General features: G+C 39.4%; 1 protein-coding gene across 12 annotated transcripts in view; it reads left to right on the top strand.

Annotated features, from left to right (window-relative positions):
• ARHGEF9 (Cdc42 guanine nucleotide exchange factor 9) overlaps positions 1-14,784 on the top strand; it is a 554,493-nt gene that overhangs the window by 240,405 nt on the left and 299,304 nt on the right. For 10 of the 12 annotated variants that reach the window (XM_070366260.1, XM_070366265.1, XM_070366259.1 and 7 more), the window contains one exon: positions 2,677-2,771. The exons of the other annotated variants lie outside the window; for them this stretch is intronic. In XM_070366260.1, the coding sequence (XP_070222361.1) occupies positions 2,677-2,771 (95 nt within the window). The remainder of the gene's footprint in view (positions 1-2,676; positions 2,772-14,784) is intronic. 12 annotated transcript variants of the gene reach the window in all.

A 14,784-nucleotide genomic window follows, 5' to 3' on the forward strand; every position in this document is an offset into this window, starting at 1 on the left:
CAAACCTCTTGAAGCTTGACTGACTCAGAAGCCCTTTTGGCAATGACAATCAAATAATTTCCCACTGAGGATCTATCCCTCCCAGTAGGGATGACTTTAGGTTCATATTGATCTAGAGTGTTGGAAAGTATAGCAAGAAGAACCTAATGCCACTCAGTTAAATGGCTCTGGGGCAGTTGTAAGCAATGCTAAGCAAGACACTGGCTGCAGCAAGGTAACAACAAACTGATATATCTTTATCTATTATTTTAGTATATCTGTGGTGAAGGTATCCTTTAGCCATGCTTAATGACTGAGCCAGGTGTTAGAAGACCTGAGTTCTCTTACAGGTTTTCTTTTTTTTTTTAATTGAAGTGTAGTTGATTTAGAGTATTATGTTAGTTTCACGGGCATGTCATAGCAATTCAGTATTTTTGTAGATTATATTCCATTACAGGTTATGGGTTAGATAATAGGTATAACTACCTATACTACCTAGTATATCCTTGTTGCTTGTCTATTTTATATATAATAGTTTAAGTTATTAAAATTTTCATTTTTGAAGCCAATAATTGGGCAAATTCCAAAACAGTAGCAATATAGACTATTTCACAACATTTTAACATCTACTTAGCAGTCCATTTTTGCATTTTGTCTCCTCTAAGCAAATACACTAGATTAAAACAACAGTGCCCTTAACCCCAAGTTCAGTGCCTGAGTATTTCCAGTATTTATTTTGAGCACATAATAAAGCAGAGGCAATTACTTTTCTTGAAGATTTTATTTCCATTCAGAGCTTAGCAATTACTTTAGCTTCACATTATTCTTTTATAAATGATAACCAAATAGCCTATATAAGTGGTTAAAATCATAAAACTATTGTAAGCCAAGTCGATGGTATATATATAAAGTTAAAATGACAACTATACTGGTACATATTTGTTTTGAACCCTACTAAAATATACCAAAATAACAAGCTTTAGTAAAGAATGAGGTCCTTGGATAGACAGGGGGATAAAGAGTTATATCATCAAAAATTATTAGGGAAACTGTAGGCAAAAAAAATTATTCTACAGTTTTAACCAAGTAAAGGAGGAAAGAAGAGTACAACATCGGAGTGATAACAATTCAGGAAAACTCATTCACCATCCATCACAGACTTGCTCACCACATCAAGAGCACAGCACCAGGCTCTTCAGGCATTGCTACTCTCCTACTAAGTTTCTTTATGTGGAACATAAACCTACATTTATGGTAAGAACAAGATTTTATACTGCTCTTTAATCTCACAGCAAAAAAACAGGAAAAATTTGTTAGGGACAGACTGAACCTCAGACCATGTCTGTCAGACCGTGTATGTCTGTTAATCTCATACTCCTAATTTATCCCTCTCCCCTTAACTCTCTTCTTTGGCAATCACAAGCTTATTTTCTATATCTGTGAGTCTGTTTCTGTTTTGCATGTTGATTTACTTCTTTTTTTCTTTTTTAGATTTTACCTGTAAGTAGTAGCATATAGGGAGAAGGCAATGGCAACCCACTCTAGTACTCTTGCCTGGAAAATCCCATGGAAGGAGGAGCCTGATGGGCTGCAGTCCATGGGGTCACACTAGTTGGACACGACTGAGTGACTTCACTTTCACTTTTCACTTTCATGCACTGGAGAAGGAAATGGCAACCCACTCCAGTATTCTTGCCTGGAGAATCCCAGGGGCGGGGGAGCCTGGTGGGCTGCCATCTATGGGGTCGCACAGAGTCGGACACAACTGAAGCGACTTAGCAGCAGCAGCAGTAACATATAGTACATTCTTTCTTTGACTTATTAGACTAAGCATATTATCCTCTAGGCCCATCCACATTGCTGCAAATGGCAATATTTCATTATTTTTATGGCTTCAGGGTCTTTTGTGGTTCCACATACATTTTGGGAGGGCTTCCCTAATAGCTCAGTTGGTAAAGAATCTGCCTGCAATGCAGGAGATTCCAGTTCAATTCCTGGGTCTGGAAGATCTGCTGGAGAAGGGATAGGCTACCCATTCCAGTATTCTTGGGCTTCCCTTGTGGCTCAGCAGGTAAAGAATCCACCTGCAATGTGGGAGACCTGGGTTCAATCCTTGGTTGGGAAGATCCCCAGGAGAAGGGAAGGGCTACCACTCCAATATTCTGGCATGGAGAATTCCATGGACTGTATAGTCCATGGGGTCACAAAGAGTAGGACATGACTGAGCAACTTTCACTTCACATACATTTTGGGATGATTTGTTATAGTTCTGTGAAAAATGTCATGAGTACTTTGGTAGGGATTACTGTAAATCTGTAGATTGCTTTGGGGAGTATGGCCATTTAAACAGTATTACTTCTTCCAATTCCAGAGCACTGGATATCTTTCCATCCCTTCTTTCATCTCCAATTTCATTCATTAATATTTTATAGTTTTCAGAGTGTAGGTCTTTCAACTCCTTGGTTAAGTTTACTTCTGCATAGCTTTATGTGATTTTTAAATGGTACTTTAAAAAATTTTTCTCTTTCTGATATTTCTCCCCATTACTGGAATCACTTGAGCAGAACCTTACCTCCCATGCCTCATTCACCTCAGTTCTGGTGGTTCTGAGTGGTATACTAGGTTGACCAGCAGCCAGAACCTCTCTAAAAGAAGCTGCAGTCGGTATTCAATCTAAAGGGTATTCTTTTACCACAGATAACTTGGACCAGGGCTCCAAGACACTAGAAACCTGCAAGAACATTGGTGGATACTTCAAACCTCAGGGACCAGGAACTGAGCATATTAATGAGGTAAGATCTGTTTTCTTAGTTCCTTTGGAACTTACTGGGCATCTAAGACCATTTATTTTCTCTAAGCTTTCTTTTTATTAGACAAAATGCAAATATTAGAGCTTCCAGTATGTGGAATGGAGACAATTTTTTAAATTGTTTTAAAATGGGTTTATTTTATGACTACCAAAAAAAAAAAATTCGGAGCATTAACCTTTTCTCCCTGAGGTTAATTTTCCTATGAGATAAATTGAAGACTTTTTATGACTTCCACACACCCTGCTGCTGCCAATGTATTTGGCTGCCTTTCCTGTAGCAGACTGGATGGTGGACTGTGAGATTTTTAAGGCATATGTGATTTGATTTACTTTTATTATACCCTCTGGGTTCATGATCATCTTCAGTGCTAACTGGTGGCATGTTTATATGCATTTCCCTGGAGAAGATGTTTTATAAATGCAGATATAATACCTGATGCTTAGGAATTCAGAGGCTTCTCTACCTCCATGTCTTCATATCCATGTCTGTTGAGTACTTAGGTGAGTGTAGTAAGTGTAGGTTTTTCTTGTTATATCTCTGTGCATGTGCATGCTTGTTCATATATATCTATTAATATACATGCATCTTTGTCCACCTACATATCTGAATTAGAGTACTTCTCTTATGCATGTATGGTTTTCCTTGAGCATGACTACAATGTGTTTTTTTAACTGAAGTTTTTGTTTGTGTGTGACCCCCTTTGTGTCCTCCCTTTCTATATATCTATATCTCTCTATATCAACATATTTTTATCTGAGTTTATCTTTGGGTATTTTGACATTTGATACTTTTTTGTATGCATTTGTATCTATGGGCCTGTTAATTTGCATCTTTTTGGTTGAGGTGTGTGCAGATATCTGTTTTCTATTATGTCTCTATGTCTGCATGAGTCAGTCTATGTGGGAACAAGTATCTACAGCTCTGTGGTTAAACCCTGGTGAGAAATTACAGCTAAAATGCAATCCCCAGAGATATCTGGCCTAGTGACTTAGCTTTCACTAATCATTACCCTCAAACTTGAATATTCTTGCTCAGAAATAGACATCTAGTCACAGCACTTCAAGCCTGTTTCATGACAAAAACTCTTGGTCAGGGAGAGGTGTCATGAAGTTGAGAGTTTTGTTTTGTTTTGTTAGTTTGGCGGTTGCAAAGTATGGCCCAGAGGAAAAGTTCTATGGCACTTGGCTTGCCTTCTATTTGCTGCCTCTGCACACTTGCTTTCTTGCCAGCCTTCCCTCACTTGAGTTCCTTGGTCCAGATTCAAACTGATTCATTACTCCTAATACAAAGGGCATCAACAGACAAATCTGAACACCTGTTTTCATTTCAGCCAGATCTCCATGCTGGTCCTCTTTTTACTCAGAGAACAAATGATCAGCATACTTCTAATCAATAGTTTTTGTATGCTCAAAGGCAACAACTAGTCATGTGTGATAAGGCCCTTGCTTTGAGGAAGCCAGACTTTGTATGGCCTCAGGAAATGAAATCCAGGGAGGTGGTTCCAGCAGGATAAAGTGTCCAGACTCAATGATTAAAAGGAATGATGGAAGTCACCAAGAAAGCCTTGGGGAACTCTATGGCATTCACAATACTTGAAATACTTAAGCAATTGTTTTTGTAGTCCTGGTTCATCCTTGGTCTTTTTATGAGAGTAATAATAGTAATAAAAATGGCTTACATCAAATGGTCTGGATTCTCAGGAAGAAAGGAGCTTTCAAGGCTAGAAAGATAATACAGTTAGATGTAGTATAATTAACACAGACTTGATAATCAAGACACCCAAGTCCAATACTGGTTTTGCTAATGTTAGCTAATCTTAAGGTTGTTTAAGATCAACTTGAGACTTTTTCTCTGACTCTGTTAAATAGGGGCAATAATACGATGCCTTGCCCTCTCAGGATATGAGGTTCCAAAGAGATGATGGATATGGCTGCATTTTAAAAACTTTAACACATATTATTGTGATCAGAATCTCTACTCTGTAAAAAAAAATTCACCAGATCCAGAGACTGCCTATAACCTAGAGTCAGGAGAAACACATTGGATCCTGAAACTTAAAGCTCATCCTCCCCAACTCTTCTACACTACTTTCTCCTCATCAACTTATTAATAAGAGAGAATCTAGAGTATTTTGGTTCAGCTTTATGAATATATAATTTACTCAAATTAAAACTCACCAAGTTTAAGTATGAAATTTGAGGCAGTTTGAAAAATATGTATAGTCACATAACCACCAACACAATCATGATATAGAACATTTTATCACCCCCCAAAATTTCCCTCATGTACCTTTCTATTCCATGCTGTCCTCCCACTCCCCTGGCAGTTACTGATATACTTTTGATCTCTATAATTTTGCCAGAAGTTTTGAACCTGTGATAATTAATTTGTCCTCAAAAAGTTGTGAGGACAGTAATGATCCCTATTCTGAATCTTGCAGGGAACTGAAATGATTTTTTCTAAGTCACTCATTGTATTTGTTTATTCATTAATTTCTTCATTCAGAAGACAGACTATGTGCCAGGAACTGAGCTGGGTGCTTGGATACAGAATTTAAAAGACAAGTATGCTCTCAAGGAATCCATGGTCTAATTAGGAGAGAACAATAAACCAGTGAGGAATCAGATCAGTGGGATACATCCTAAGAAAAAAACGATCAAGCCCAAGTTTGTAAAAGAAGTGCTTCACTGTTTGAAAAAGTCAAGGAAACAGATTAGATCCTGAATCCCAGAGGAGGTGTTCTTTGAAAAATGATCAGAAGTTCTGAAAATGGTGTGTGTGTTTGGAGTGGGTGGTGAGAGGTATGGGATTGTTGTGAAGACAACAATCAGCACGTCATGCATGGGAAACTGTAAGATGGATGGATGGGGAGGTGGACATCCTGGAAAATTTAAAAAGAGTCCTAAAAGGCAGGAGTACTAGTGGGCTTGATAATAACCATGACATCAAGTTGGCAACTTTTAGGGAGTGCCAGAGTGACAATTATCTTCTGAAACCCTGGGGTATTGGGGCTTTCAAGACTGGAGTTGGACAAAAGTTCAGTGTTGAGAACAGATTTCCTTGCTCCGAATGCAAAGATATATTATCTCAGGACCTGGAGGATCCTGCAAGTTGCCATTTGCATTTTACCAAGAGCACAAGATCAGTAGAGGCTATATTCTTCTCAGCCCACTTTGGCTACATACTCAATATTATGGGAGCTTCAGTTTGTGGGAAACTCAGAGCTGGGAGTGATGTGTATGTCATGAAATTGTTATGCTGCCAGCATTGCTGTAGCTGACTATGAACTTTAGAGACTGGTGAACCTCACTCTACCAGAAGCTAAAATATTTCTTGAAGGAAAAGCTTTCCTCAGAAATTGGGCTCTGGAGTCAGACAGGTAGGGATTTCCATCTCCATCCTGGCTTGGATAAGGACCTGAGAGGGTTTTTTCCCCTCCTGATACAAACCAATTCTGAAGAGACCAGCAAACAGAAGAAGCTAAAACAGAGGGAACCTCCTTGGAAGTGAAAGGTGCAATAGATTAAAACCCTGTAGTTAGTACCAACTACATAGGATGGGGCCTATAGATCTTGAGAAATATAAGCCGGATCAAGGAACTATCCAAAAATGAACTGACCCCACACTTCCCACAACAACACCAGAGAAAGTCCGAGATGTATTTTTACTATTGTTTTGATCTATTTCAACTATCCAGAAAGTGTTGAACTATTTTTGATGAACTTGTTTCCTACACTGTGGCTACATGGCCACTCTAGGCAGCCTAGCCAGTAGAACAGAACCAATACATAAATGTATTTAATCACGTACATAAAGAGATTTGTTATGAGGAATTGGTTCATATAATTGTGGAGGCTAGAAAATCCAATCTACAGACTGCACCAAGTGGGCTGAAAACTCAAGGGAAGTCAATATTCCATTTAGAAGGAGGAAGAACTGAAGTTCCAGTTAAAATCTAAAGGCAGTGCACTGGGAAATACTCTTTTGCTTGGGGGCTTCTATCTAGGCCTTTAACTGATTAGAAGAGGCCCACACATATTATAGAGGGAAATCTAATTTACTGATTAAAAAGTTAATCTAGTGAAAACATTCAGGAAGAAACATTCACACAAACCTACTTAAAACAAAATGAGAAGGAAATAGTCATGATAATTATGGTCCTCATTCCTATAACTGGTCACATAGTCATAGCTAGTATTCATAACCACATTCTTCCACTGTCCATTCAGTATTCCCTTTACTCTCAACAAGCACCTCAGCTGGCTGTAGTTCTTTGCCTGACAGAGTGACCCAAACCTTCATTTCTGAAAAGTCCAGGTCATTAGCAGTCCTACGTGGCTTGGGTTGTCATAGTTTTCCACTGACTTTAATCACTGGCATGGTAATAGTAAAAGATGCCATAAGGGATCTCATGTATTCCAGACATGCTCTTCCTTACTTCCATTGTGAAGTAACAGTCCAATTCCTCCTTGATAGTCAGGCATGATCACCCCAACCAGCACAGTAAATCCCATATTTGCCAATTGATTTAGAGACAAAATTTTGAGGACCTAAGTAGAAGTCCTATATGTGTGCTATGAAATCCCAGATGAGTTACATCTGACTAGTGGTAGAGGGGGCAGAAGAGAATCATGTAAAATTTCATGGACTGCTCACTTTTGAGCTGGGCTTTTAAGGACCCTCTAGAAATTCAGTGCTGACTTAAACCAAGGATATCCTCAAAGGGAAGATACAAGGCCTTTGAATGAGAAACTGCTATGTGCTCTGCCCTAGCCAAAGCATGTAAAACACATGCTTAGTTAAACTGGGAAATCAGAGAAGGTGGAACTCAAGTTACTTTCTTACCTGAAGCCAGTGTTCTACACTCTGTCCTTTCTCCATCTCTCACAGTGTTCTCTTTATTTCTTAATTTTTATTTTTAATTAATTAATTTTAATTAGCATACCAAGGAAACATTTCATGCAAAGGCAGGCTCAATAAAGCACAGAAATGGTATGGACCTAACAGAAGCTGGAGATATTAAGAAGAGGTCGCAAGAATACACAGAAGAACTTTTCAAAAAAGATCTTCAAAACCCAGATAATCATAATGGTGTGATCACTAACACTCACCTAGAGCCAGATATCCTGGAGTGTGAAGTCAAGTGGGCATTAGAAAGCATCACTATGAACAAAGCTAGTGGAGGTGATGGAATTCCAGTTGAGCTATTTCACATCCAGAAAGATGATGCTGTGAAAGTGCTGCACTCAATATGCCAGCAAATTTGGAAAACTCAGCAGTGGCCACAGGACTGGAAAAGGTCAGTTTTCATTCCAATCCCAAAGAAAGGCAATGCCAAAGAATGCTCAAACTACCACACAATTGCACTCATCTCACACACTAGTAAAGTAATGCTTAAAATTCTCCAAGCCAGACTTCAGCAATACATGAACCATGAACTTCCAGATGTTCAAGCTGGTTTTAGAAAAGGCAGAGGACCAGAGATCAAATTGCCAACATATGCTTGATCATGGAAAAAGCAAGAGAGTTCCAGAAAAACATCTATTTCTGCATTATTGACTATGCCAAGGCCTTTGACTGTGTGGATCACAATAAACTGTGAAAAATTCTGAAAGAGATGGGAAAAGCATACCATCTGAACTGTCTCTTGAGAAACCTGTATGCAGGTCAGGAAACAACAGTTAGAACTGGACATGGAACAACAGACTGGTTCCAAAAAGGAAAAGGGGTACATCAAGGCTGTATTGGAGAAGGCAATGGCACCCCACTCCAGTACTCTTGCCTGGAAAATCCCATGGGCAGAGGAGCCTGGTAGGCTGCAGTCCATGCGGCCGCTAAGAGTCGGTCACGACTGAGCGGCTTCACTTTCATTTTTCACTTTCATGCATTGGAGAAAGAAATGGCAACCCACTCCAGTGTTCTTGCCTGGAGAATCCCAGGGACGGGGGAGCCTGGTGGGCTGCCGTCTATGGGTCACACAGAGTTGGACACGACTGAAGTGACTTAGCAGCAGCAGTAGCAGCAAGGCTCTATATTGTCACCCTGCTTATTTAACTTATATGCAGAGTACATCATGAGAAACGCTGGGCTGGAGGAAGCACAAGCTGGAATCAAGATTGCCAGGAGAAATATCAATAACCTCAGAGATGCAGATGACACCACCCTTATGGCAGAAAGTGAAGGGGAACTAAAGAGCCTCTTGATGAAAGTGAAAGAGGAGAGTGAAAAAGTTGGCTTAGAGCTCAACATTCAGAAAACTAAGATCATGGCATCTGGTCCCATCACTTCATGGCAGATAGATGAGGAAACAGTGGAAACAGTGGCTGACTTTTTTTGCGGGGCTCCAAAACCATTGCAGATGGTGACCGCAGCCACAAAATTAAAAGATGCTTACTCCTTGGAAGAAAAATTATGACCAACCTAGACTGCATATTAAAAAGCAGAGACATTACTTTGCCAACAAAGATTTGTCTAGTCAAGGCTATGGTTTTTCTAGTGGTCATGTATGGATGTGAGAGTTGAACTATAAAAAAACCTGAGTGCCAAAGAATTGATGCTTTTTAACTGTGGTACGGGAGAAGACATCCCTTGGACTGCAAGGAGATCCAACCAGTCCATCCTAAAGGAGATCAGTCCTGGGTGTTCATTGGAAGGACTGATGTTGAAGCTGAAACTTCATTAATTTGGCCACCTGATGTGAAGAGTTGATTCATTTTAAAGACCCTGATACTGGAAAAGATTGAGGGCAGGAGAAGGGAATGACAGAGAATGAGATGGTTGGATGCCATCACCAACTCAATGGACATGGATTTGGGTGGGCTCAGAAAGTTGGTGATGGACAGGGAGGCCTGGTGAGCTGCAGTTCATGGGGTCGCAAAGAGTTGGACACGACTGAGTGACTGAAGTGAGGCAATTACTTTACAATATTGTAGTGGTTTTGGCCCTACATTGACATGAATCAGCCATGAGTGCACATGTGTTCCACATCCAGAAGCCCCCTCCCACCTCCCTCCCCATCCCATCCCTTAGGGTCATTCCAGTGCACCAGCCCCGAGCACCCTGTCTCATGCATCGAACCTGGACCACCGATCCACTTCACATGTGATAATATACACTTTTCAATGCTACCCTCTCAAATCATCCCACCCTTGCCTTCTCCCACAGAGTCCAAAGGATTGTTATTTACATCTGTTTTTCCTTTGCTGTCTCACATATAGTGTCATCATTACCATCTTTCTAAATTTCATATATATGCATTAATACACTGTATTGGTGTTTTTCTTTCTGATATACTTCACTCTGTATAATAGGCTCCAATTTCATCCACCTCATTAGAACTGATTCAAATGCATTCTTTTTAATCGCAGAGCAATATTCCAATGTGTATATGAAATATACAGCTTTCTTATCACAAAGCTTTCTTATCCATTCATCTGCCGATGGACATCTAGGTTGCTTCCATGTCCTGCCTATTGTAAACAGTGCTGCTATGAACATTGGGGTACACATGTCTCTTTCAATTCTGGTTTCCTCAGTGTGTTCCCAGTATTGGGGTTTCTGGGTCGTATGGCAGTTCTATTTCCAGTTTTTAAAGGAATCTCTGCACTGTTCTCCATAGTGGCTGTACTAGTTTGCATTCACACCAACAGTGTAAGAGGGTTCCCTTTTCTCCACACCCTCTCCAGCATTTATTGCTTGTAGACTTTTGGATAGCAGCCATTCTGACTGGCGTGAAATGGTACCTCATTGTGGCTTTGATTTGCATTTCTCTAATAATGAATGACGTTGAGCATCTTTTCATGTGTTTGTTACTCTTTTGTATGTCTTCTTTGGAGAAATGTCTTTTTAGTTCTTTGGCCCATTTTTTGATTGGGTAGTTTATTTTCCTGAATTGAGCTGCAGGAGCTGCTTGTATATTTTTGAGGTTAATTCTTTGTCAGTTGCTTCATTTGCTATTATTTTCTTCCATTCTGAAGGCTGTCTTTTTATCTTGCTTGCAGTTTCTTTTGTTGTGCAAAAGCTTTTAATTTGCTGGAAGAGTTCAGATTACAGTTTCGATTTCCGTGCTTGTGATGGGTTTGTTATGATTTTCTATTTCTTCCTGGTTCAGTTTTGGAAAGTTATACTTTTCTAAGAATTTGTTCATTTCTTCCCAGTTTTCTATTTTATTGGCATATGGTTGCTGATAGTAGTTTCTTATGATCCTTTGTATTTCTGTGTTGTCTGTTGTGATTTCTCCATTTTCATTTCTAATTTTGTTGATTTGATTCTTCTCCCTTTTTTTATTGATGAATCTGGCTAATGGTTTGTCTATTTATTTACCTTCTCAAAGAACCAGCTTTTAGTTTTGTTATTTTTTTTTTTGCTAAGGTCTCCTTTGTTTCTTTTTCATTCATTTCTGCCCTAATCTTTATGATTTCTTTCTTTCTACTAATCCTAGGGTTATATATTTCTTCTTTTTCTAATTGTTTTAGGTTTAGAGTTAGGTTATTTATTTAATTTTTCTCCTGTTTCATGAGGTAAGCTTGTATTGCTATTAACCTTCCCCTTAGCACTGCTTTTACCGAGTCCCATAGGTTTTCAGTTGTTGTGTTTTCATTTTCATCCATTTCTATGCATATTTTGATTTCTTTTTTAATTTCTTCTGTGATTTGTTGGTTATTCAGAAGCATGTTGTTTAGCATCCATATATTTGTATTTTTAATATTTTTTTTCCTGTAGTTGACATCTAATCTTACCACACTGTGATCAGAAAAGATGCTTGGAATGATTTCATTTATTTGAATTTACCAAGATGAGATTTATGGCCTAGGATGTAATCTATCCTAGAAATGTTCTGTGCACACTTGAGAAAAAATTGAAATTCATTGTTTTGAGGTGAAATGTCCTGTAGATATCAATTAGGTCTAACTGGTCTATTGTATCATTTAAAGTTTGTGTTTCCTTGTTAATTTTCTGTTTAGTTGATCTATCCATAGGTGTGAGTGGGGTATTAAATGAAATTCATTGTTTTGAGGTGAAATGTCCTGTAGATATCAATTATTTATTTATTCTGTTATTTCTTGGTTATTCAGCAGTGTGTTGTTCAGCCTCCATATGTTGGGATTTTTAATAGTTTTTCTCCTGTAATTGAGATCTAATCTTACTGCATTGTGGTCAGAAAAGATGCTTGGAATGATTTCTATTTTTTTGAATTTACCAAGGTTAGATTTATGGCCCAGGATGTGATCTATCCTGGAGAAGGTTCCGTGTGCACTTGAGAAAAGTGTGAAATTCCTTGTTTTGGGATGAAATGTCCTATAGATATCAATTAGGTCTAACTGGTCTATTGTATCATTTAAAGTTTGTGTTTCCTTGTTAATTTTCTGTTTAGTTGATCTATCCATAGGTGTGAGTGGGGTATTAAAGTCTCCCACTATTATTACGTTACTGTTAATTTCTCATCTCATACTTGTTAGCATTACATATTGTGGTGCTCCTATGATGGGTACATATATATTTATAATTGCTATATATTCTTCTTGGATTGACCCTTTTATCATTATGTAGTATTCTTCTTTTTCTCTTTTCATGGCCTTCATTCAAAGTCTATTTTATCTGATATGAATATTGCTACTTCTGCTTTCTTTTGGTCTCCATTTGCATGAAATATCTTTTTACAGCCCTTCATTTTCAGTCTGTATGTGTCCCTTGTTTTGAGGTGGGTCTCTTGTAGACAGCATATATAGGGGTCTTGTTTTTGTATCCATTCAGCCAGCCTTTGTCTTTTGGTTGGGGCATTCAACCCAATTACATTTAAGGTAATTATTGATAAGTACGATCCCGTTACCAATTACGTTGTTGTTTTGAGTTCGAGTTTATACACCTTTCCTGTGTTTCCTGTGCAGAGAAGATCCTTTAGGATTTGTTGGAGAACTGGTTTGGTGGTGCTGAATTCTCTCAGCTTTTGCTTGCCTGTAAAGCTTTTGATTTCTACCTCACATTTGAATGAAATCCTTTCTGGGTACAGTAATCTGGGTTACAGGTTTTTCTCTTTCATCACTTTAAGTATGTCCAGCCATTCCCTTCTGGCCTGAAGAGTTTCTATTGAAAGATCAGCTGTTATTCTTATGGGAATGCCCTTGTGTGTTATTTGTTGCTTTTCCCTTGCTGCTTTTAATATTTGTTCTTTGTGTTTGATCTTCATTAATTTGATTAAAATGTGTCTTGGGGTGTTTCACCTTGGGTTTATCCTGTTTGGGACTCTCTGGGTTTCTTGAACTTGGGTGATTACTTCCTTCCCCATTTTAGGGAAGTTTTCAACCATTACCTCCTCAAGTATTTTCTCATGGTCTTTCTTTTTGTCTTTTTCTTCTTCTGGGACTCCTATGATTTGAATGTTGGGGCGTTTAACATTGTTCCAAAGGTCTCTGAGATTGTCCTCAGTTCTTTTAATTCGTTTTTATTTTTTCCTCTCTGTTTCATTTATTTCTACCATTCTATCTTCTACCTCACTTTATCCTATCTTCTACCTCTGTTATTCTACTCTTGGTTTCCTCCAGAGTGTTTTTGATCTCATTTATTGCATTATTCATTATATAGTAACTGTTTTTTATTTCTTCTAGGTCCTCGTTAAACCTTTCTTGCATCTTCTCAATCCTTGTCTCCAGGCTATTTATCTGTAACTCCATTTTGTTTTCAAGACTTTGGATCATTTTCACTATCATTTTTCGGAATTCTTTATCAGGTAGATCCCCTATCTCTTCCTCTTTTGTTTGGTATGGTGGGCATTTATCCTGTTCCTTTACCTGCTGGGTATTTCTCTGCCTCTTCATCTTGTTTATATTGCTGTGTTTGGGGTGACCTTTCCAAATTCTGGGCTTCCCTGGTGGCTCAGAGATTAAAGCATCTGCCTGGAATGCGGGAGACCTGGGTTCAATCCCTGGGTTGGGAAGATCCCCTGGGGAAGGAAATGGCAACCCACTCCAGTACTCTTGCCTGGAGAATCCCATGGAGGGAGGAGCCTGGTAGGCTACAGTCCATGAGGTTGCAAAGAGTTGGACACGACTGAGTGACTTCACTTTCACTGTCCATATTCTGGCAGTTTGTGGAGTTCTCTTTATTGTGGAGTTTCCTCCCTGTGGGTAGGGTTGTGTGGGTGGGTTGTCAGGATTTCCTGGTTAGGGAAGCTTGTGTCAGTGTTTGGTGGGTGGAGCTGGATTTCTTCTCTCTGGAGTGCAATGAGGTGTCTAGTAATGAGTTATGAGATGTCAGTGGGTTTGGAGTAACTTTGGGCAGCCTGCATATTGAAGCTCAGGGCTATGTTCCTGTGTTGCTGGAGAATTTGCCTGGTATGTCTTGCTCTGGAGCTTGTTGGCCCTTGGGTGGAGCTTGGTTTCAGTATAGGTATGGAGGCTTTTGGGTGGGCTCTTGTCAATTAACATTCCATGGAGTCAGGAGTTCCCTGGTATTCTCAGGATTTGGACTTAACCCTCCTGCCTCTGGTTTTCAGTCTTATTCTTACAGTAGCCTCAAGACCTCTCCATCTATACAGCATCAATGATAAAACATCTAGGTTAAAGATGCAAAGTTTCTCCACAGTGAGGGACACCCAGAGAGGTTCACAGAATTACATAGAGAAGAGAAGAGGGACTAAGGGACAGAGGTGACCAGGAGCAGAAGTGGGGGAGTCAAAAGGGGAGAGAGCCATCTAGCTAGTAATGAATTCCCTATATGCTCTCCACAGCCTGGAACACCCAAAAAGGTTCACAGAGTTACATAGAGAAGAGAAGAGGGAGGAGGGAGATAGAGGTGACCAGTAGGAGAAGAGGGGGAGTCAAAAGGAGAGATGCAGATCTAGTCAGTGATCATTTCCCTAAGTGTTCTCCACAGCCCAGAATATCCAAAGAGATTCAGAGTTGGGTACAGAAGAGAAGGGGGAAGGAGGCGATAGAGGTGACCTGGGGGAGAAAAAGGAGAGTCAAAAAGGGGAGAGGGCAATCAAGCCGGTAATCAC

The sequence above is a fragment of the Bos mutus genome, chromosome X, assembly GCF_027580195.1.
Source record: "Bos mutus isolate GX-2022 chromosome X, NWIPB_WYAK_1.1, whole genome shotgun sequence".
Lineage (NCBI taxonomy): Eukaryota > Metazoa > Chordata > Mammalia > Artiodactyla > Bovidae > Bos > Bos mutus.